Source organism: Musa acuminata, chromosome BXJ1-6 (assembly GCF_036884655.1).
Source record: "Musa acuminata AAA Group cultivar baxijiao chromosome BXJ1-6, Cavendish_Baxijiao_AAA, whole genome shotgun sequence".
Lineage (NCBI taxonomy): Eukaryota > Viridiplantae > Streptophyta > Magnoliopsida > Zingiberales > Musaceae > Musa > Musa acuminata.
In genome coordinates, this window is record NC_088332.1 from 5,808,073 (window position 1) to 5,829,448 (window position 21,376).

General features: G+C 39.1%; 2 protein-coding genes and 1 pseudogene across 5 annotated transcripts; 2 read left to right on the top strand and 1 right to left on the bottom strand.

Annotated features, from left to right (window-relative positions):
- Positions 1-3,326: 3,326 nt before the first annotated feature.
- LOC135581991 (NAC domain-containing protein 75-like) lies at positions 3,327-8,622 on the top strand. Of its 4 annotated transcripts, none has more exons than XM_065186409.1 (7): positions 3,327-3,440; positions 4,378-4,566; positions 4,642-4,828; positions 5,264-5,787; positions 6,439-6,708; positions 7,023-7,130; positions 7,938-8,622. In XM_065186409.1, exons 2-7 carry the CDS (start codon positions 4,444-4,446, stop codon positions 8,016-8,018), a joined length of 1,293 nt encoding a protein of 430 aa, XP_065042481.1. In that variant the 5' UTR covers positions 3,327-3,440; positions 4,378-4,443; the 3' UTR covers positions 8,019-8,622. The 4 variants fall into 4 exon arrangements, with proteins under 4 accessions (XP_065042481.1, XP_065042479.1, XP_065042480.1 ...); XM_065186407.1 differs by lacking the exon at positions 3,327-3,440 and adding an exon at positions 3,449-4,175; XM_065186408.1 differs by lacking the exon at positions 3,327-3,440 and adding an exon at positions 3,449-3,793.
- A 2,050-nt stretch (positions 8,623-10,672) lies between these two features.
- Positions 10,673-17,246, top strand: LOC135675835 (hexokinase-2-like; annotated as a pseudogene).
- A 167-nt stretch (positions 17,247-17,413) lies between these two features.
- Positions 17,414-20,048, bottom strand: LOC103987036 (small ribosomal subunit protein eS24z). The gene is made up of 5 exons (XM_009405221.3): positions 19,877-20,048; positions 19,740-19,781; positions 19,475-19,645; positions 17,884-17,970; positions 17,414-17,639 (listed from the first exon to the last, which is right to left on the bottom strand). Exons 1-5 carry the CDS (start codon positions 19,949-19,951, stop codon positions 17,598-17,600), a joined length of 417 nt encoding a protein of 138 aa, XP_009403496.1. The 5' UTR covers positions 19,952-20,048; the 3' UTR covers positions 17,414-17,597.
- Between the last annotated feature and the right edge of the window lie 1,328 nt (positions 20,049-21,376).

Here is a 21,376-nt window from a genome sequence, read left to right on the forward strand (position 1 = left end):
ATTGGGTATTGGATCTCCATCTAATTACCCAAGCCTTTTAGGTTAATGGATCTCTATCCAATAATCTCTTATAGGCTCTTATTGTATCTCATTTATAAGATCCAATAATTCATGGGCTTATTGGATATCCAATAAGATAGGGGCTCCGACAGATATATCATATCCGAACCTTTACTCATCGTAATGCCTATCATATGTATGTGACCCTCTAGGCCCAATATCGAGCTGGCCGTGAGTCATACATGTTAGAATTCTTTCTGGCTCAGTGAATTCATACAGGTCCATAATAATTCACTCGACTCATCGATTGTGGACGTACTCGGCCACTACGCTGCAGTCCCCAAACGATACAGTGGAATCCAATCCATTGGACCTGTCTGTTCTTAGTTATCATGTACCGATAGTCCCTCGTCCATCTAATATCCCAAAGATCGTATACCGGGTATGGTGCTATCAGACTCATACGGTTTCTACTCGAGTCTCGCTCTATTCAGACTCTCCCGGAGAACTCTTTCTCTCTCAATCTGAATGACCCTGGTCAGAGATTTGTTTGAGCAAAAATACATGGGACATTCCTCTCATAACATCGAGAGTGGATGATCCTCTATCGACACTCAATAGCCCTCGTAAGGTTGACTATCACTCCCGATAGCTGGATGTGCTAGATATGGGACAAAGAGTGGAGCACTAATATAGGACATCCTTGGTGTTTCAAGTCTAAGGACCAAATATGCTACTAGGACTACGGAATCACTATCTAACAATAAGGTATTATCAACTATTCAGCATTTCGTAAGCGGATCAATCAGTGAAATCATTCCCCAATGAGCACCTGTATTGTATCCCTAGCGTCCCCACACGAGCAACTATGAAACTAGTTGCATCCATTATATGGACGGGTATACAACACACCAGTCTATCCAATTATCTCGATGTCCCTCTCAAGTAATCTATGACCGAGATTATTTAGGATTTGTATTTAAAGGCGAATCGGTCTCATTATCGTGATCTCATCATGATCTGATTCCCATTGCATAAATCTAAGGACATCACTATATATATATAATATCAAAATATAATAAGTAAAAAGACTGCGTGTCAAATCACACGTGCCATCACTCACATGATTGACTTGTAGGACACATAATAAATTTGATCATATTAAACATTTGAAAACTACTTTATCAACCAATGGACACCCAAGACAAACAATAGTTTTGAACTACTAAAGGTGAAATTATCTACTACTCATATTCTTATATTACTGGATTTTTTTTTAAATATTTGAGGTTGATTATGATGTCCATCATATGGGTATTGGTAGAGTACTTAGCTAAGGACATCAACTTAGTGAAAAGTTGAATAATACAAGAAAGAATTATTTAATATATGATATTGAATTTTATACTATTGTTAAAGTACTATAATATTAGAGATCTTATTTAATTCAAAAAAATTATCTTAAATTTTGATCATAAAAATACAAATATACAAATCTTAATAGACAACATGCAAGATGGGTAGCATTTTTGCAAGAATATATTTTTATCTTAAATCATAATAATGAAATATGTAATAAGATTGTAGATGCACTAGGAAATACTTACGCTCATAACGAAGATTTTGGAATACAGGAGTTATGCACGAAGAGTGATTAAGAAAATTATGTTATCCAAAATAGTTTTCTCTTTCATAGAACTTAACTTTGTTTTCTTAAATATTCTCTAAGAGAACATGTTATAAAAAATTACTCTGATGGATTAGAAGGTTATTTTGGGAGAGTAAAAATAGTATTTTGGGAGAATATTTTTAGCCTACAAGCTCTATTAAGATGTTGCATTTGAAAAGATATAAAATATGCCAAACTTCAAAAAGATAAATTCAGAATCTCATTTATCAATTCCTAATGCTCATTTGGAAGACATTATTATGGATTTCATAACTGGTATGTAGAAAACTCAAAGAGGTATAGATTCTATCTTTATTTTTATTAATTAATTTTTAAAAATAATACTTTTATACATTAAAAAGACCATGGCTGCTTCTTATTTTGCTAACATTTGTTTGAATGAAGTGGTCAAATTTTTTCGAATTCCTAAATCTATTAATAAAGATACTAAATTTTTTAGTCATTTGTTTGATAAGTTTAAGGAAGATTTTTGGCACCATTCTATTATATAGTAATACTTATCATCCTCAAATAGATAGACAAATTGAGATTGTTAAAAGAACCTTGTTGTAAAAAACCAAAATAATATTATCTCATATTACCTCCTGAATTTATTTATAACTCTATGATTAATCGTTATATGAGCAAGAGTCTATTTGAGATTATTTATGATCATATTTCACCTTATTATCTAGACCTTGCTAAAGTACTTGAATCACTTTTATCAATTTGGAAAGGTGAGGATTTTGCTATTACCATGATAAAAATTCATGAATAAGTAAAGAAGAAGCCTTTCAGCTAGCAACTAAGCTTACAGACAAAAGACCAACAAGCATCATTGTATAAAGATTTTAAATAATGAGATCCTGTTGGAGTCTTGTTTTTTTTTTTTTAAATTTTAATAGGGGTTTATAATAAACTTAGAGAGAAGAAAATTGATCTCTATGGAGTTCTCAAGATAATTAATGATAATGCTTATAAGATTAAACTTTCCCCTGAAGTTTATACTTATTCTATTTTTAACATTTATAAATTATTATTTTATCATGACAATAACTCATGTTGTAAGATAATAAATTTCAAGTTCAATCTAAATAAATAATAATAATTCTTATCTTGAGATAATTATAAAAGTTTAAAATTATAAAGTATAATGTATCATGAATTTAGTAAGTATTATAATTTATGTTTGACTTTAAATTATGATTCATTAATTAGATGGTTAAAAAATTCAATGTATAAGGGATAGGGGAAAGAAAGTAAGATTGACGGGTATTTTAGTTTTTAAAACCTTATCAAACTTTTATATTTCAAACTATTAACTCTTAATATCTCTTAAAATATATAGAATTCTTTTTTCTCACCCGTTTATTAATTTTTTTCTTTCATATCAATTTATAAATAAATAATTTAAAAACATTTAAAAAATAAAATAAAATTATAAATAATAACATCAAGAATTTTTTTTATAAATATAAATATATATATATATATATATATATATATATAATCAATATTATATGTTCCCCCTTGGCCATCTTGTCGCTGAAGGCTGGTAGGGCTGCGGGTATGTCATGTGTGTAAAGAGATTATTATTTTATTTGGGTTACATCAAGTGTCCTACTCCCCCCTTTGCCTTGGGTACGAAGCAACCTATAGATTCACCACCTCGCCACTCTCTCTCTCTCTCTTCTCTCTCTCTCGCTCATCCGCAAGCTTCTTCAACTTCGTGGACAAAAGGATCATCATATCGACACATCCCAATGCCCATGTGAGCTCTTATTCCTCGGTTCTCTTTTCCTCCAATTCCACTGCAGGAACAGGGAAAATATCCTGTTTCCATCATTTCATGCTAGAAAATATAGAGACCCAACTCCTCCTTTATTCACCAAATGGTTCAATGTTGTTGGTACACATATTCTGCCATGTAGTAGTTCTTGATGAAGTGGGTGGTCTTCCCTTGGGGAGACAGATCAGACTTGTCTTCTCCCTTGGATCCCTTGTTCGATCCTTCTGTCGATGTTTCATAGTCTTCAGTTTGGTTCTTGGTGATGTGCAGTAACAGCAGCCATGGGCGTTTCCTGCTTTTGCTTTGGTAGCTGAACTGCCAAAATCCAAAAGCTGGTCATCTCCCTCCCTCCTTCCCTCCCTCCCTCTCACTGTAACTCTGTGTGTGTGTGTGTTTTGAGAGCCTTTTCCTTTTCCCCATGGGCTTCGGTTAAAGTGGAAGAAGCCGTAATATGTTGTTATATCTAAAGAAGGTCTTTTATAGATCAACAACCCACTCCCAGTTCCTCCTTTTGCAACTCTTAGCATATCCTCTTCTCTCTCTCTCTCTCTCTCTCTCTCTCTCTCTCTCTCTCTCTCTCTTTCTTCCCCTCCGCTTGTAGTTTTCCGCTTCTTTCCACACCTTGGCTCAGCTGTGTTTCCTGAATTGGATCTGATATTAGTTTCAGATGGGAATAGTATTATTCTTCCTCCATGAATCCCACTTTTCCTCTTGAAGGTCGTCTATTTTCTCTTTCTGCACCACTTGTTCTAATTGATGTTGTTGTTGTTGTTGTTTGCAAACGGTTGAATGAGTGTTGAATCAGACTATAACTCTTTCCTCTTCATTTACTTTTAGTTTCAGTTTCTCAATTCTGAAATCAGGAACATATTAAGTATGTTTTGATAGGCTTAATTAGCATCAAGATGACCATCGGCAGGTGATCATGAAGATATGTTCATGAGATTTCCAGCAAGCAAAATTTTGATGCCTGTGTGAAGCAGCCATGAACACAAGTCCTAAAGGCTCAGTCAGCGGTTCCAGTCTCATCGACGCCAAACTCGAAGAGCATCGGGTGTGTGGATCCAAGCAGTGCCCTGGCTGTGGCCACAAGTTCGATCAAAGACCGGTATGAATCTGTCATTCGTCTCATGAATCCTTTCAGCAATTATAAGCAAAGAGTAATTGCGGTTGGTAATTGCAGGACTGGGTTGGATTGCCGGCAGGAGTAAAGTTTGATCCGACAGATCAAGAATTGATAGAGCACTTGGAAGCGAAGGTTAAGGAAGAAGATTTGAGATCCCACCCTCTGATAGATGAGTTCATACCCACAATTGATGGTGAAGATGGCATCTGCTACACCCATCCTGAGAGGCTCCCAGGTTATACAAGTTACATGCAAAGCACTTCTCTCTCTCTCTCTCTCTCTCTCTCTCTCTCTCTCTTTGATCAATTATTATTTTATGCACTTTTCACTTGGTAGAACTATATGTAGTTATTGAGGTATACATGTTTGATTAATGTTAGTCTCTCCTCCATAAGTTCATGGCATCTACAATAGTTTTACAGAAAGTAAAATGATTTATATCCCTGGTGATCTTTTTTTCTGAATTAGATGCCTCCCTCTCTCCCTCTCTCTCTCTCTCTCTCTCTCTCTCTCTCACTCTCTCTCTCACACACACACACACACACACACACATTCTTAAGTTTGTCCAACATCTCATAGGTTGGTTGGCTGGTTTCAGCTCTCAAGATAGTTGCATCTGACAAGAAAATCTCAGCTATGGTCACACCTACCTTCACTGTCTTCTTTGCCTTGGCTTCAGGTGTGACAAGGGATGGCCTAAGCAAGCACTTCTTCCACAGGCCATCCAAGGCCTATACCACAGGCACAAGGAAGAGAAGAAAAATCCAGTCAGAATGTGACCTTCAGAAGGGCGAGACCAGGTGGCACAAGACTGGAAAGACGAGGCCCGTCATGGTCAATGGGAAGCAGAAGGGGTGCAAGAAGATCCTGGTGCTGTACACCAACTTCGGGAAGCACAGGAAGCCTGAGAAGACCAACTGGGTCATGCACCAGTACCACCTGGGAGAGCTGGAGGAGGAGAAGGAAGGGGAGCTTGTGGTGTCCAAGATATTCTACCAGACCCAACCGAGGCAGTGCAACTTGTCAGAGAGGAGCACAGCAGTTGCAGCAGCCATGGAGGGCATAGACCAAAGAAGGGATAGTGGAAGTGGAAGTTGCTCCTCCAAAGAGGCTGGTGTGTCTGGGTACAGTGGCATGGAGATGCACCAGCACATGAAGCCTGATAACTTTAGCTTTGCTCCATTTAGAGAAAGCTTCAATGAGGTAATTCCCACAGGCTTTTGTTCATATCAGTTCAGCAGTTCTCATCCATTTTGTTGAGTTCCATATGCTTCTTCAAGCAATTCATAGTCATCTTAGTTTTCTGAAGGATGCTAACTTATTGATTCTAATCTTCAACATTAAGTAGTCTTAGTAAGAGAATATCTCGGATAAGGTTCATTCACTTCACTTCAATTAAATCTTAGATAGTCACTTTGTAGTTGGTGAATTTACTGATTATTCAGAGTTTTAATTAGAAAAAAAAAGGAAGAGAACTCAACTTGGAATTCCTTTTTTTTTTCTGATTTCTTAGTGAGGCATGAAAATTCAGAAGAAATCACATATATGACTTGATTGTTTCTTCAAAATCTATACACGAATGTGGTGTTCTTTGTGCATCTAAACTTAGTTGATGGCACATCTAAACTATCTGGATAACGTAAAGAATAGAGAAGGGCATCTTAGATGAACTCTCACATCAGTTCATTCAAATCACAAGCAACACTTAAAAGCATGGCAGTCTCACTTGGTGCACCTTCCCTACCAAGAACAAGGGGGGAGAAAGAGAAGCAAAAGGGACAGAAGACACACACACACACTGAAAGCGAAGTAGGGAGGGATTTGACCTGGAATTGTTTGGTGAGTGTGCAACAGGTGGCCATGGGAGAGGCACCGAAGGCGAGAGATGAGCACGCAGAGCACGAGCGCCGCGCCAGGCCGCCACCACATTATCTGGCCCAGGAGAAGCAGCAGCAACAACGACGGCAACAACGGCAGGGGGCTCCGGCAACAGCTTTCCACATTACCAGGCCGATGAACCCCATCTCGACCGTTATCTCCGCTCCTCCACTCCACCACGCGTCGGTCGTCCTCGGAGACCCATTTCATGTCTCAAGGATCCTTTTCCAAGCTGATAAGTCTCAGGTATGGCAATTGAGTTTGGAAGATAAAATGAGTTCCATTCTCTGTTAATTATATTTATCCTCTTTTCTTTTCTTTTCCTTTTTTTTTCTTTTCTTTAATAGTTTAGAAAAAAAATCTTTTTCTTTTTGTGGGAAAGACACATTTTTTTAGTATAAATCTTTATTTTTCAGTCCCAGAAGAACTGATCTCATGAGTGGAGTCTGATAGATTCTTAATATTTATTTGGGTATTATACCCCAAATAAATTTGGTATTATATTTTACTCTGGTTTAATTTCTTTACAAGATGAAAACTAACTTAGTTATGATCATCAGCAACAACAACAGCAGCAAGCACAGAGGCAGCAACAAAAGCTGGAAGGTGGATCTGCTTCTGGCCTGGAAGAACTGGTTTTGAGTTGCACCTCAGCTGGACATAGAGGAGTAAGTAGAACCATCAATGAGAACTTATATTTCTAAAGACATCCTTTCTCTTTTTCTTATCTCATTGTGCTGTCAATTTACTACTACAGGAAGACCAAAAATACTTAGCTTAACTAGGAATCAAATAAGGGAGAAAGCAATTTGTTTCTGCTTGAGCAGCACATACTAGCCCAAGAAAATTCTTCTAGTTATATAGTTTAGATGTGAGGCAAACTGGAAGCAATTTGCATCATATCTCTTCTGATTTGATTCAGATATTAGTTTTCTGATCCTTTCTTTTTCTTTAGCAATTTGATTCAGATATTAGAATCTAGATAAGAGTAAAAGAGAAAGAGAGCCTTCTTAATCAGTGATCAACTTGGAAATTGAATCTAGACAAGGAACTTCCTGGGCTTTCTTTAATACCAGGAAAGTGAAAGAGAAAAAGCTTATGTTGTTTTGCTGCCTGGACTAAAGGAACATGTCATTATTCTGGAATATTTAATTTAAGAAAGATAAAGGAAAAAAGAAACATGAGTCTCTCTCCTACTTTTCATGTCTGCTAAACTTGAATCAAGTTTCTTTGCATCTTCTGATTGCATGTTGCTCTCAGAAAGAAGAAGATTTTGCAGTGAGATTGATATTACACTAATATTGTGTAGATAAACCAAGACATGGTGTTTTCTTTGTGTCATCAGTTAATATTTTAGATATCAGTTTGCCAAATTTACTATTAACTTTCACAATTTAGCTTATGTGTGTACAAATTTCAATTATGGAAATCAAAATGAGTCTGTCTTTTTGACCTTTGCATGCTCTCTCTGTCAGGAAACACCAATCCCACACTCTCAAGAGACAGAATGGCAGTACTCATACTGGTCATCTGACAACCCAGATCATCATGGGTAATGACAAAAAAGAAGAAAGCCAGAGAACTAACCAAACACCATCACCATCATATCTCATCAGTGTTCACACTATGCATGTTCAGGTTGGACAGAAGCAGAATACATTTATATATTATCTATATATAGAGAGAGAATGAGAGAATAGTGTTCCTTAACTCTAGTAGCTGAAGCCTCAGTAACCAAATACTAACTACACAATAAGCCAGATTGGGCAGGAACAAAGTAGAAAGAGTGTTTTGTCAAAAAGGAAGAGAAGAAAGTGATTGAAGAGAGACCAAGAAAGAAGAATGAATGCTGCTGCTGTTTGCTGACAGCAGCAGGATAAATATGCCTGGAGTGAATCAACCATGCGTTTGAGATTAACAATCTCATCATGCCCATAAAGTCTCCATCATCAACTAATACCCATGTTTTGATTGTTTTTAATTGTATTTATTACAAATGTGTCAAATTTTTAGCTTTGTTGTTCATGTCTATTTTACTTTGTATGTTAAAGAGGAAGGAAAGAAAGACAAGAATGAATGTTTTCTCAAAGAACTACTTATTCTTGTAATTGTTTATCAACAGTGTCTTCTGGGAACTGAAGGATTTTTATGTTTCTTTGAGATTGATGTCGATTTTGTTTGGTTATAAGTCATTGAATTGGCCTCAGACAGATCCTCCAATGTTATGTTTACATGCATACTCACAAGAACAATTCTCCAGGATGCAAGAAATAACTCATCCTGCTTCTGCTCACATTATATATATGTTGAAACCCAAGCCACCTACCTGTCTATCTAATCTAATTAAACCTAACTATGTTGGAAGATATCCAAACTCAATTTAAGTGAGTTGGGATGTTATTGCTCACATTACATCCATGAATCTGATGTCTTGTTGTTTATGTTCATTGAGTGACATCTTATTCTTCTCCCACTTCATGTCCGTAGTCATTTACTTGTTGTACTGAGACAAGTGTTGCCTTTAGATACAACAAATTTGAATCCAAGCATAGCAAGCATGCAGCATGCAGCATGCAGATGCGAGTGTCCCTCTCAGCAGGAGATAGAAAAGAGTGCCATGTCTTCTTCACTCCCTCCTAAAGGCAATGCTCATCTTCTTCTCTTTATTGAAGATCTTGGATGCTCTTCAAAGGGCATACGGAGTCCCATAAATAACTTGCAAGAAGAGTTGTGTAGTGGTTTGGAGAATAACAGAACATGGGCTTCCTTTATGGATTCTTGCAAATGAGCTACTTTTTAGGATGGTTCTCTTCCTTTAATGCTCCAGTGCAGCTCCAACCTATCATATTAAATACTTTTAGGGTTAGGCATGTTAGGAATAAAGACATGATGATGCCGATGATGATGAGCACCTTGTCTCACACCCAGGAATAAGCAGGCATTGAAAATGGTGGAAGAGAAAGATGAAGATGAGTTCTAAGATTCTTCTTGTGGAGTGACAGTAAGCATTATTAGCATCTCCTACATTTTGGCCTTGTCAGGTCACACCATGTTCTTTTCTACTGGATTGCAGGAAACATTCGATCAGCATTCACCTGCAAAACCACTTTGTTCAAAGTTCAGCCACATGAAGAACTCATAAAACCTTACAATGGTGAAATGGACTGAGGATCGACTTGATCCATACTGCAGTGCATTACAAAGCTCATAGTTTTTGCTGATGCCTTTAACTGAGAACACTCAGATGGGAATCTCACCAACCTACCTGGAAAAGAGGGAGACAAAGACAAGCACTTGAGGAAACTTTTGTTTAATTTGGTGATCTCCAGCAGCCTAATCCAGTTTGCCTCTGCAATGATGGTTCAGATCCTTGGATTCTCAGTGACATCAGTTTGCATTAAGTTAGCAATCATGCAGTGATGAGAAGATGATTCCTTGCTCATCAGAACAGCCGGCCTACCTTTAGCCTACCATTTGAAAGAATGAACGCAAATAAAGAAGAACAGCTGCAATACTAAACTACTACTGTTAAGGTTTGTGTGTGTGTGTATATATATATAATGTGCATGCATGTGTATAAGAATGTAATGTCATGTTTCAAGCAGGGGGGAACTTAATTTTTACTGGGCCTTATCAACTATGAAGCACACAAAAACAAGGAGCCCAATGGGCCTCTAGAATGCATTAAATCAAGCCCAAATCTAATGCAAACAAAGAAAAAAAAAAGGAAATGGGGTATTATCTAATTGTTAAAAAAAGAAAATAAAATAATACACGTTAAGCCAAATCTATTTTATAAAAACTCTGAATTTTTTTATTAAGAAAGATATAAACTTGTATTACTGAAACAGAGGAATTGAGTTGCTTGATATGTTTCAGAATCTTCTCTTTCAATTAATTCCTTGTGGAAGGTATATGAGCTTCTTGCGAGTTAATTTTGGGGGAAAAGAAAGGTTGAGATCAGTTGGATTTTGGACTGACAAATTCAAGCCGATAACATCTTTCCAATTAATGTGACGTATATGAAATATTAATTAGGGGCTATATAATTAATTACATGATATTCCGCAAATTAGAAGGATTAATTTAACCCGTTTTCTTAGTTAGGGCTCCGGACGCTGCGTCGAGATTCGCAAAGGGAAGGATCGACGGTCATCACTCGATCATCTCCCTTGCTTGATGACGTATAAATATGCCAACCGATTGGTTGGTTGACTTACGACGACCCCGTCGTAGAGGCTACAGAGGAGAGGGGAATCGTACGTCGACGACCACCTGATGCGTGAGGTGGTCGATCAGCACCAAACGGCGGCTGGCGGAGCCTGGGCCCAGACCGCTTTCTTTCCTCAGGTACTTCCCCATCTCTTGTTCCCCCGTTTCCTTGAGCGGATCAATATTTCGATGATTTTTGTGGTCGATCGGTGCATTCGGAGTCACCTGTTCCGTCTAGGGCTGTCGCCGGCGCTATTTCCTGGTTCTCGCTCCTATTGCAAACTTTGGGCGTTCTTCATGAGTGACCTCTTATGAGATTCCTCGATTGTGATGTGGATTCAATGTAAAAACCCTCTCTTTGAGATAAAATGTTCTAGCTGGTTATCGAATGATCTAGTCGGCATACATAGTGATTCACATGTATAAACCCCTAACCGTTTGCATTCGGAGACGAATTTTACCTTTCAGTGGATGGAATACTATATTTGAAATTTGCTGCAGTTTCCTGACGCTTCCATCATCACTAAATTGCGTGTAGGTTATCTCAAGCTGAAAACAAGGCCACTATCAATCTACTGTTGAATCTAGGTTTATTATTCTTTTAAGGAATATGTGTGATTCGTTTCTATTTCATTCTATAAAATTGGCTGCTTTCCCCTAAGTTATTAAGGAAGCTATTTCCTATATGCTTTGAACAAATTTAGTCAGGTGTCTTTCGATTCAATGGCTTTGGCATCCTAAAGTTTCAAATATTTTGCGCATTTCTATCTTTCAAAGAGCCTCAGATCTAGCACATATGGTATATGCTAATGCACCATTGGTCACTGAGGTTCACAAATCTAAATATGGAGACTGTTATGTCATCATTTTCATTTGTCTCCTCTGCTCATCTTGAAGTTGCTATTTGGCAGGAAAACAGACTGCCAATTATGTAAATTCTCATATTTTAAGTTTTACATGCTAAAAAGCGAAATTTGGTTGTTTAGTTTTATAAGTCATCAATTTATTGCAATGACAATCTTCTACAGAGTCTAGTGGGACAAGGCAATATGAATCATGTTCAGATTCACCTTAGAATAAGCACCTACTGACCCTACAGATTGCGGTTTTAATCTTTTAGTTTTTTCAGGACATCCAGTTTGGTTTCCTTTTCATGTTCGCTACATGCAAGCAGGTGTAATCCTCCCATGCATCAATCAAAATCTTGTGATGATAACTTGATATGTAATATTGTATGTCTTTTCTTTTACTTGCATTTAAATTATTGATTGTCAGGATTCTGGTGGTGTTACTGTGAATAAAGCCGTCTTTGATCACTGGCATCTATGATGAACCCATGACTCCTGGACAGTGCAGTCTTGTGAGGTTTGGTGATTATCTTCCTTATCAAAGATTCCGAATTTGACATACAGTGTTTGAACCATTTGAATTAGCTCATCTTAAGTCCTTATGGCTTACAGTCTACCTGACACTGCATTGAGTACAATGAATGCATAATCTGTTGCATGCTGGTAATGAAGCATCGTCATTAGTCAATTTCTTTACAAGAAGACAATGTTAATTAGACTTTTTTTTGCATGATTAATCATGTTGGACATGGTGACCTGCATGTTGAGGATGTCCAGAAAAACTTGAAGAGATGTAGGTTTTCTCTGTGTGCTGGTTATATATGTTGATGGTGTGTTAGCTTGTGCTGGTCTTACATTGTGTCTGCCATGAGTTGCTTTTCATAATTACCATCTTCGTTGAAATTGTTGCAAAGAAATAAACTTCTTTAAACAAAATGCAGACTAGGAACATGATTTCTGTTTCTCTTATGATCTTATAAATGGCAAACAGTCTATGTGATATTAGGCATGACATCACAAATCGAGCAAATTATTTTTGTGGTTATATGGAGCATCTTATAATGTATAGCTAGATATCATCTTTTGTTCTTCATCTCCAGAAATTATGGTCCCTTGGTTTAATAAATATCATTTTAAGCCAGTCATTCTAGTAAACACACACTCAGGTGTCCATTCATTCATTCACTCACATTGCCACTTTCATGTAGTAAAATGGTCTTTCTCTCATTCTATCTACTTTATAGCATGCCTCTATATAGATGCTATGTTCATGAAGAATGTCACTTTTTTTCTCTGGAAATCAACATATGTCTCATAAGTTGAAGTTTAAGACTTGATCATGTTTGCTTCATGCTTAACCAGCTGAGATTGACTTCTAGGAACAATAACAAGCTCAAAAGTTTAACATCTCAAGTCACTTTGTGTGTAGCGTACAATGGCCGTGTACGCAAAAGGTGGGGTAGGACAGCAGAATGAGATGCGGGTGCACTTACAATTGCCAGAGATGAGTTCCTGAGTTGTGGATGAACTTGGCGTGATGACTGCCGTCTCTCCTGACATCAAGATAAGGATAATTGGTAACTCCTAGGCATGGGATAGAGAGATGGCAAGCCATGGCAGCTGCCTGTTTGGTTCCATGCTTCTTCCTTCAAGACTTGGATGTATGTGCTATTGGAGGTTCACCTTCACTTGTTAATCCTATCTACTCATGTCATTAATAGTATAAGAATGTAGTTCAAAAGAAAAAGAAGCATTTTGGGTGGAAATACTTGTCAATGATGAACAAAATAAAGAGAATTCTTTTTTGTCATTGGTGGATCATTTCAAAGTCGATCCCATTTTTGGACTGGTGTATACTATTAGCTGGACATGATCCGATTTGATTTTCCAATATTTTCAATATAATATCCAAGTTGGATATTTCAATAAATGCAATCGTCCAAGTCACCCCTGAAACTTATCGGGGGTGACTCGGTCAGGTGGAAGCAAACAAAACGGCTCTTAATCATCACCCTCTCGCTTCCTTCGTCCCTCTCCATGCACGAGTGTTATCGTCCTGCAACAAACAGCCATCACAAGCCACGCGAGCGTTGCGACTCCCAAGGCAGGCAAAAACAGATACGCATGCAAACAAGGAAAAAGAAGAGGCGCGTAACTCTTCACGTGAACAGTAGCTGCTCCCCTTCTCCCTCCTGTGTTTGCCACCCCGATTGGGTCTATAAAAGCTTCGGCTTCTTGAGCCGTCTGTCGTAGTTGTTGTAGGAAGTAAGTGATGAGGACAGCGGCGGCAGCGACAGCGGTGGTGTGCGCACTGGCAGCGGCGGCGGCGGAGGTCGTGAGGCGGAGGACGCGTCGGTGGCCGCGGGCGGAGGAGATCGTGAGGCAGCTCGAGGAGGCGTGCGCAACGCCGACCGAGAGGTTGAAGCAGGTGGCTCAGGCGATGGCGGCTGAGATGCACGCCGGCCTCCTCGCGGCAGACGCCGGCGGGAGCAAGCTCAGGATGCTACCCAGCTTCGTCGACAAGCTCCCGACGGGGTACGCCCTCTCCATCCCTCCTCCCAACACATCATCTTCTTTGAGATCTGGTGCGAAAGACCGACTCTTTGAACAACTTATATCGACCACAGCTCTTCTTCTCTTCTTTTACAACCTTAGGGATGAAGAAGGACTGTTTTATGGATTGGACCTCGGAGGAACAAACTTCCGCGTTCTTCGAGTACAGCTAGGTGGGAAGGAAAGAGGTATCATCGAACAAGAAAGCAAAGAGGTTCCCATTCCCCCGCACTTGATGTTTGGAAGCTCTGATGTGAGCAATTCACCTGCTGCTTCATACTGTTCTTCCAGATTTCTTTACCATGACTCCGAGTTGCTCGTCATTGGTTTTTCTTTTAGGAGTTATTCGATTTCATCGCGATAGAATTAGCAGACTTTGCTGCCAAAGATTGTCTCATAGAAGGTGGCAGACAGAGAGAGATTGGCTTCACATTCTCTTTCCCAATGAGGCAGTCTTCAGTTTCAACTGGAGTTCTTGTCAAGTGGACTAAGGGTTTCTCTATCGATGAGACTGTAAGTCCTGTTTAACCTACTATATTAGCTGTAACAGAGGAAAGACTTCTGAGAATATTATATCATGATAGCTGACCTAAATTATCTATGAAGTGATTGATATGATTCTCACTCTTTTCACTTAAATAGACTCAGTATCTATCGTAGACCTCTTTGTTCTCCGTATAATTTGAGTTCTGTATCGATCGATCTGTTGGATTCAGGTTGGAAAAGATATATCTGTTGAGCTGACTGAAGCCATGGAGAGGCAACATCTTGACATGCGCGTCGCAGCGCTGGTAAATCCTAACATCTTTCCAGTTGATCCACCAAGAACATTAGTTGCATTCATCCATCGGATTCTGCGATTTAAGATGCATTGTGCTCTGGAGATGCAGGTAAACGATGCAGTCGGCACATTGGCAGGTTCCAGATTCTACGATAAGGATGTTGTTCTAGCTGTCATTCTTGGAACTGGAACAAATGCAGCCTATGTAGAAAGTTCAAGTGCAATCCCCAGGTGCCATGGCCTTCAACCTCAATCAGGGGAGATGGTGATTGCTTCGCTTGATGATTTCTCATTAAGTTCACCCTTGAGATGCTCTCATTAATTCTTGTGAGCTTAATGTATGGATTTGCAGGTTATAAACATGGAATGGGGCAACTTCCAGTCATGTCACCTTCCCATAACAGAGTATGACCAAGCATTGGACTGGGAGAGCATCAACCCTGGTGAACAGGCATGTATTCAGCCATGATATCCATCATCTATGTGCCGATCTTTAGGACTCATGGTGTGCTTTGTCTTCCTTGTTCTTCAGATCTTTGAGAAGTTGATCTCGGGGATGTATCTGGGAGAACTTGTGAGACGAGTCCTGTTGAGATTAGCAGAAGAAGCTGCTCTGTTCGGTGATACTGTTCCCTCTAAACTCGAAGAACCTTTCATACTAACGTATGTACTAGGCTTGCAGTGTCCCCAAATAGTTTCTGCTGCCATTTATGTTTCCAACCTTGATTTGTAATTGTGCAGGACTCCGGTGGTGTCTGCCATGAATCACGATACGACATCCAATCTCGGCGTCGTCGGGAGCAAGTTGAAGGAGATATTTGGGGTACTTGTCTTGTTCTTCCACTTGGCCACCATGACCGTGAGATCTGTTTTCATTTAAGCTTCCCTTCTGAGTTGTATCAGGTGGATGGCACCTCCATGGACACAAGAAGAATGGTTGTAAGGATCTGCGACGCGATCGCGGAGCGCGCGGCTCGACTTGCTGCCGCAGGGATAGCAGGTGTTCTCTTGAAGCAGGGGAGGGTTGGCAGTGATGATGGGAAGAAGAAGGCTGTGGTAGCTGTGGATGGGGGGCTCTTCGAGCACTACAGCAAGTTTCGGAGATGCGTGAAGAGCACGTTACGGGAGCTGCTTGGAGAAGATGACTCCGAGTCTGCTGTGATCAAGCTGGCCAATGATGGTTCGAGCATTGGAGCTGCTCTTGTTGCAGCCTCCCACTCTCAGTACAATGCAATGAGATGCGTGGAGAGCACATTGGAGGAGATGCTGGGAGAAGATGACTCCAAGCCTGCCGTGACCAAGCTGGCCACTGATGGTTCGAGCATTGGCGCTGCTCTTGTTGCAACCTCGCACTCTCAGTCCGATGCAATGAGATGCGTGGAGAGCACATTGGAGGAGATGCTGGGAGAAGATGACTCCGAGTCTGCTGTGACCAAGCTGGCCACTGATGGTTCGAGCGTTGGCTCTGCTCTTGTTGCAGCCTCGCACTCTCAGTATGAAGCAATGAGATTCGTGGAGAGCACATTGGAGGAGATGCTGGGAGAAGATGACTCCGAGTCTGCCGTGACCAAGCTGGCCACTGATGGTTCGAGCGTTGGCGCTGCTCTTGTTGCAGCCTCGCACTCTCAGTATGATGCAATGAGATTCGTGGAGAGCACATTGGAGGAGATGCTGGGAGAAGATGACTCCGAGTCTCCTGTGACCAACCTGGCCACTGATGGTTCGAGCATTGGAGATACTCTTGTTGCAGCCTCGCACTCTCAGAACAACGCAATGGGATGCGTCCAGAATACATTGGAGAAGATGCTGGGAGAAGGCGACTCCGAGTCTGCTGTGACCAAGCTGGCCACTGATGGTTCGAGCGTTGGCGCTGCTCTTGTTGCAGCCTCGCACTCTCAGTATGAAGCAATGAGATTCGTGGAGAGCACATTGGAGGAGATGCTGGGAGAAGATGACTCCGAGTCTGCTGTGACCAAGCTGGCCACTGATGGTTCGAGCGTTGGCGCTGCTCTTGTTGCAGCCTCGCACTCTCAGTATGATGCAATGAGATTCGTGGATAGCACAATGGAGGAGATGCTGGGAGAAGATGACTCAGTCTCCTGTGACCAAGCTGGCCACTGATGGTTGGAGCATTGGAGATGCTCCTGTTGCAGCCTCGCACTCTCAGTACAACGCAATGAGATGCGTGGAGAGCGCATTGGAGGAGATGCTGGGAGAAGATGACTCCGAGTCAGCTGTGACCAAGCTGGCCACTGATGGTTCGAGCATTGGAGATGATATTGTTGCAGCAGCCTCTCATTCTCAGTTCAATGCAATGAGCTCTAGCAGTTATGAAGAAGGTTATTGATTCCAAGATGCACAGTCTCACAACCCCAAATATCTTCTGCTATTTGCTGCAAACAATTTGGTGCTGCCTTGTGTTAAATCATACAAATGCTTCATGTTTAATCTGTTTCTCTAAGATGGATTTGTCAGTGCATAGGAAGTGACATGCTTTAAGACATGTCAAATAGTTCTTCAAACAAGTCGGGAGTGCTAGTTGCAAAATATGTGCTCATGACAAATCAAACAAGACATCATAATTGATGAATAACTAAGATCAGAACAGCAGAAAATGTCTTGAAACTGAACTCAACCAAATACAAAATCATCCTTCTGAGACAACTCAGAAAATGTGGATTAGGTGACCAAGAACGTCTATGATGAACAGTAGAGTACGGTAGCAAGACTTGCTGTTTGGCTTATTTCTTCTTCCCAGCCTTAGCAGCATCTCCAGCCTTTGTCTGGACATCAAGAATGAAGAGTAAGCATCTCCAATTAAGCCAATGCATGGTGTGAATTTACAAGAACTTAAAAGCCAAAGAACACTGCAGAAAAATTGCAGCCTGGACCAGAAACTGAAACTGTAAAGGTTGTTCCTTGGTGATTTGCTATACCTAGAAAGGCCTACTATTTGTCCATACAGAAAGCGCTTTTACAGTACTACTGATGTAGATTGTAAGATATCGAGAAGATCAGACAGCTTACCTTCTTAACACCACGGACTTTCTTCGCCCTGTTCTTCCTTTCCTTCATCTGTTTCCTTGATTTCTCTACTTTTGTTGCAAGTCCATTCTGTCAAAACACCATATATGTAGATCAGGATTAGCTTCAAATATGCCAAAAAAAAAAGCAGTGGTTCATGACTAGTAACATTTATTCATGAAAACATTCGAAGGTAAAAACAAAAGATAGATATACATGTAGACATCCAGGGAATTATGCATGCAGATAATAATGTCTCAGCTAAGACAATATATCCCCCCCCATCCATTCCTCTTGGCTCATTCTGGATTGTAGATCTTTAAAAAAAGTTAGATTGCTCAGACGCATTTTTAGTTTAATATAAGAAGAAACTTAGAATTTTAATTATTGTAACAATGTAAAAATATAACACTTTTTGTTTCGTCAAATATAATTAGACAGCATACCAGACGTCCAAATTTACCCAAAAGAAACTGACATTCACATGTAATTCAGCAACAGCAGAAAAAATAAGCAGAGTCAAAACAAAGCACATAAATAAGGCCAATCTGCATTAAGTATATATATCTGAAAGTTGCATCATATGCAGTTAAAAAAATTGAAAAAAAGGACATAACACAGCCATATCATATCCACAGCCTAATCATGGAACTACAAAAACGATAAAATGTGCAAGAATTTTTTATGGAATACAATGGATATTAAACAAAATCATAAATTAAAAGGCACAAAACTGTTAACAAGTATCAGTCTACAGGCTAGCATTGCATCAAATAATCTCTGAATTTTTCATGTGATAGCTCCTACAACCTGTAATAGGAGACAGGAGGATGGCAAAACATATTAATCCACCTCAAAATTTTGGGCACCGCAGATTACAGATAGCAATTCACTTTTCAGTATGCCACTTTGGCAGCACAAGTATTACAAACAATGGCCAACAAGCAACTTTGAATATAAAATAAAAAAAGAAGATAACAAAGGTCCCCAAGATGGCAATTTCTTTATGGTGTTCTTTCATGATATCATCAACTAAACGGAGATTATGCCAAGCATTGCAATTAGAAGAAATGCTTTGTAGTATTGTCAAGCAATACAAGAAAAGGCACGCAGGTAAAGAAACAATAAAATCAAACAGCAGTCTGTGAGCGAAATAAAAACAGGAATAAGAAATAAGGGATTAAAGAAAAGAAACAGACAGCAATGGACATATTTTGTTATAAATTTCAAGAATAACTGTTGCTCTATCACCTTTACTTTCTACATACATTTCCCTCTAAAAAAAGTCCATCCAAGCAACACAGAACATCTCATTTGATGGAAAATATGGCACAACATTACCCCTACATCTTCCAAAATCCACACCACGACCAGTCTTGCAACATCAGGCATCCTCTTAAAAATCCGATTTGTTACTAGAATATTAAAGACTAATCTACCAAAACAGTTCAGGAGACGAAAGACTCAATCTAATGAAAAGAGGGACCAGATCAAGCATTACCCATAAACAGGCTATTCAATACGCAACCAATATCTAAATAACCAACAAGCAACTAAACTTCTGGGCTCGCGAAACTAAAATATGGAAGCATACCCTAATAAGCCGATACTTGGGCTCATACTTCTTGGCGTTCTCTACGGTGTCGTAGATCAAACCGAATCCCGTCGACTTCCCTCCTCCAAAGTGCGTCCGGAACTTGAACACAAAGATCGTGTTGGTATCGTTCACCTCATACAGCTTCGCCAACTTCTCCTTCAATTCCGCCTGCACCATCACCGACCACAGAGCAAGCAAACTCGCTTCAGAAAATAGCAACGTGCAACCCTAAACGTGACGCATCACGTGGAAAGTCGCCCACCTTGGAGACATTTGCTCTCCCAGGATGAAGAACGTCGATGACCTGAAAGCAACCAATGAAGACAAGAAAGCGTCATCAAAATAGGATCTTTGCCCAGAAATCCAAGGAAAACAGAGGGTCAAGACTGCGGAACCGACGAATTGCTTCCTGGAAAGGAGGCGATTGGTCATGAATTTCCGGGTTCGAATAGTAACAGCCTTCGTATCTGCCATTTTCTCCTCCTAATGCAGCGAGCAGCGAGCAGCGAGTACCGAGTAGCGAGCCGCGATGCAGCGGAAGAAGGAGACGCAACCGAGCCGTTTCCCCAACCCAAACCCTAATCTCGGCAATGCCGCTTATATACACGGCCTTTGGTGCATACCGATCTCAATGGGCTCATACCAGCGAATATAGCCCAATACAATAACATTGGCCCACATAATTGGATCACAAATTGGGTCATATAATTGGGCCACATAATGGCCACAACATATGCTCGGTCGCATGGATAAAATTATTATCCATGCATAACAGATGATGATAGTATATATATATATACATATATATATATATACATATATATATATACATATATATATATACATATATATATATATATACATATATATATATATACATACATATATATACATATATATATATATACATATACATATATATACATATACATATATATATATATACATACATATATATATATATATACATATATATATATACATACATATATATATATACATATATATATATATACATATATATATATATACATATATATATATATATATATATTCTTCATGATATTATATATTGTAATATAATCATTGCTTTACCTGATGCGGATTCAACCTGTCTTGGCCTCGTGCAACACACGAATGATTTCAGGATGTGAATTTACATTTAGATCATTATTTTGATGAAAACGATGGTACCTCATGTCCACCGATTGATTTTTTTGATTGGATATACTTGGTACAGAAAATAGTGGATATAACACTTAAATGTAAAGAGACTTTGGTTTCAATTAGCGTCCACTTTCATGACCATCAGCATCAAAAGTTAAGATTTTGATTGATGATCCTATAAAATTATATCGAAGGTGTATATGATATGATAAAGTTTCTTTCATTTTTAAGTTAGTAATGGATTCTAAGAATTCGAGAGATATACAAAAGTTAAATAATATTATCGAGACTTTTAAGGCAAAGTCTCTTAGATGGTTAAGTGGGTTTGAAGGATTTGAAATATAAACAAATAGCATGTATTATGTCCTAATTTAAATAATAATATAGTAAAAAATGAACTCATTCATTGGGTAATTTGAAGAGTATGTTATAAGTTGAGGATTGAATATTTGATGATGGTATTATAAGCGGATGGAACGTCTATCATTAGAAATCTTGACTTTATCATTAATCCATCTCAAAGAGTTGATCCCTAACTTTAAAATGTAACTCAATTATGGAATATACATCTAATCATTTTAGTAGATCAAGTTCTTGATTAAGAGTATGGTGCGTAGATTACACATTATGGAGAACCTTTTATAACATTTCTTTGGATTCATTGTTGATTCTTGGTATTGGCTTTGGGGGATTGAGCTTATTGGACAAATTGGAATAAAAATGGATAATAGT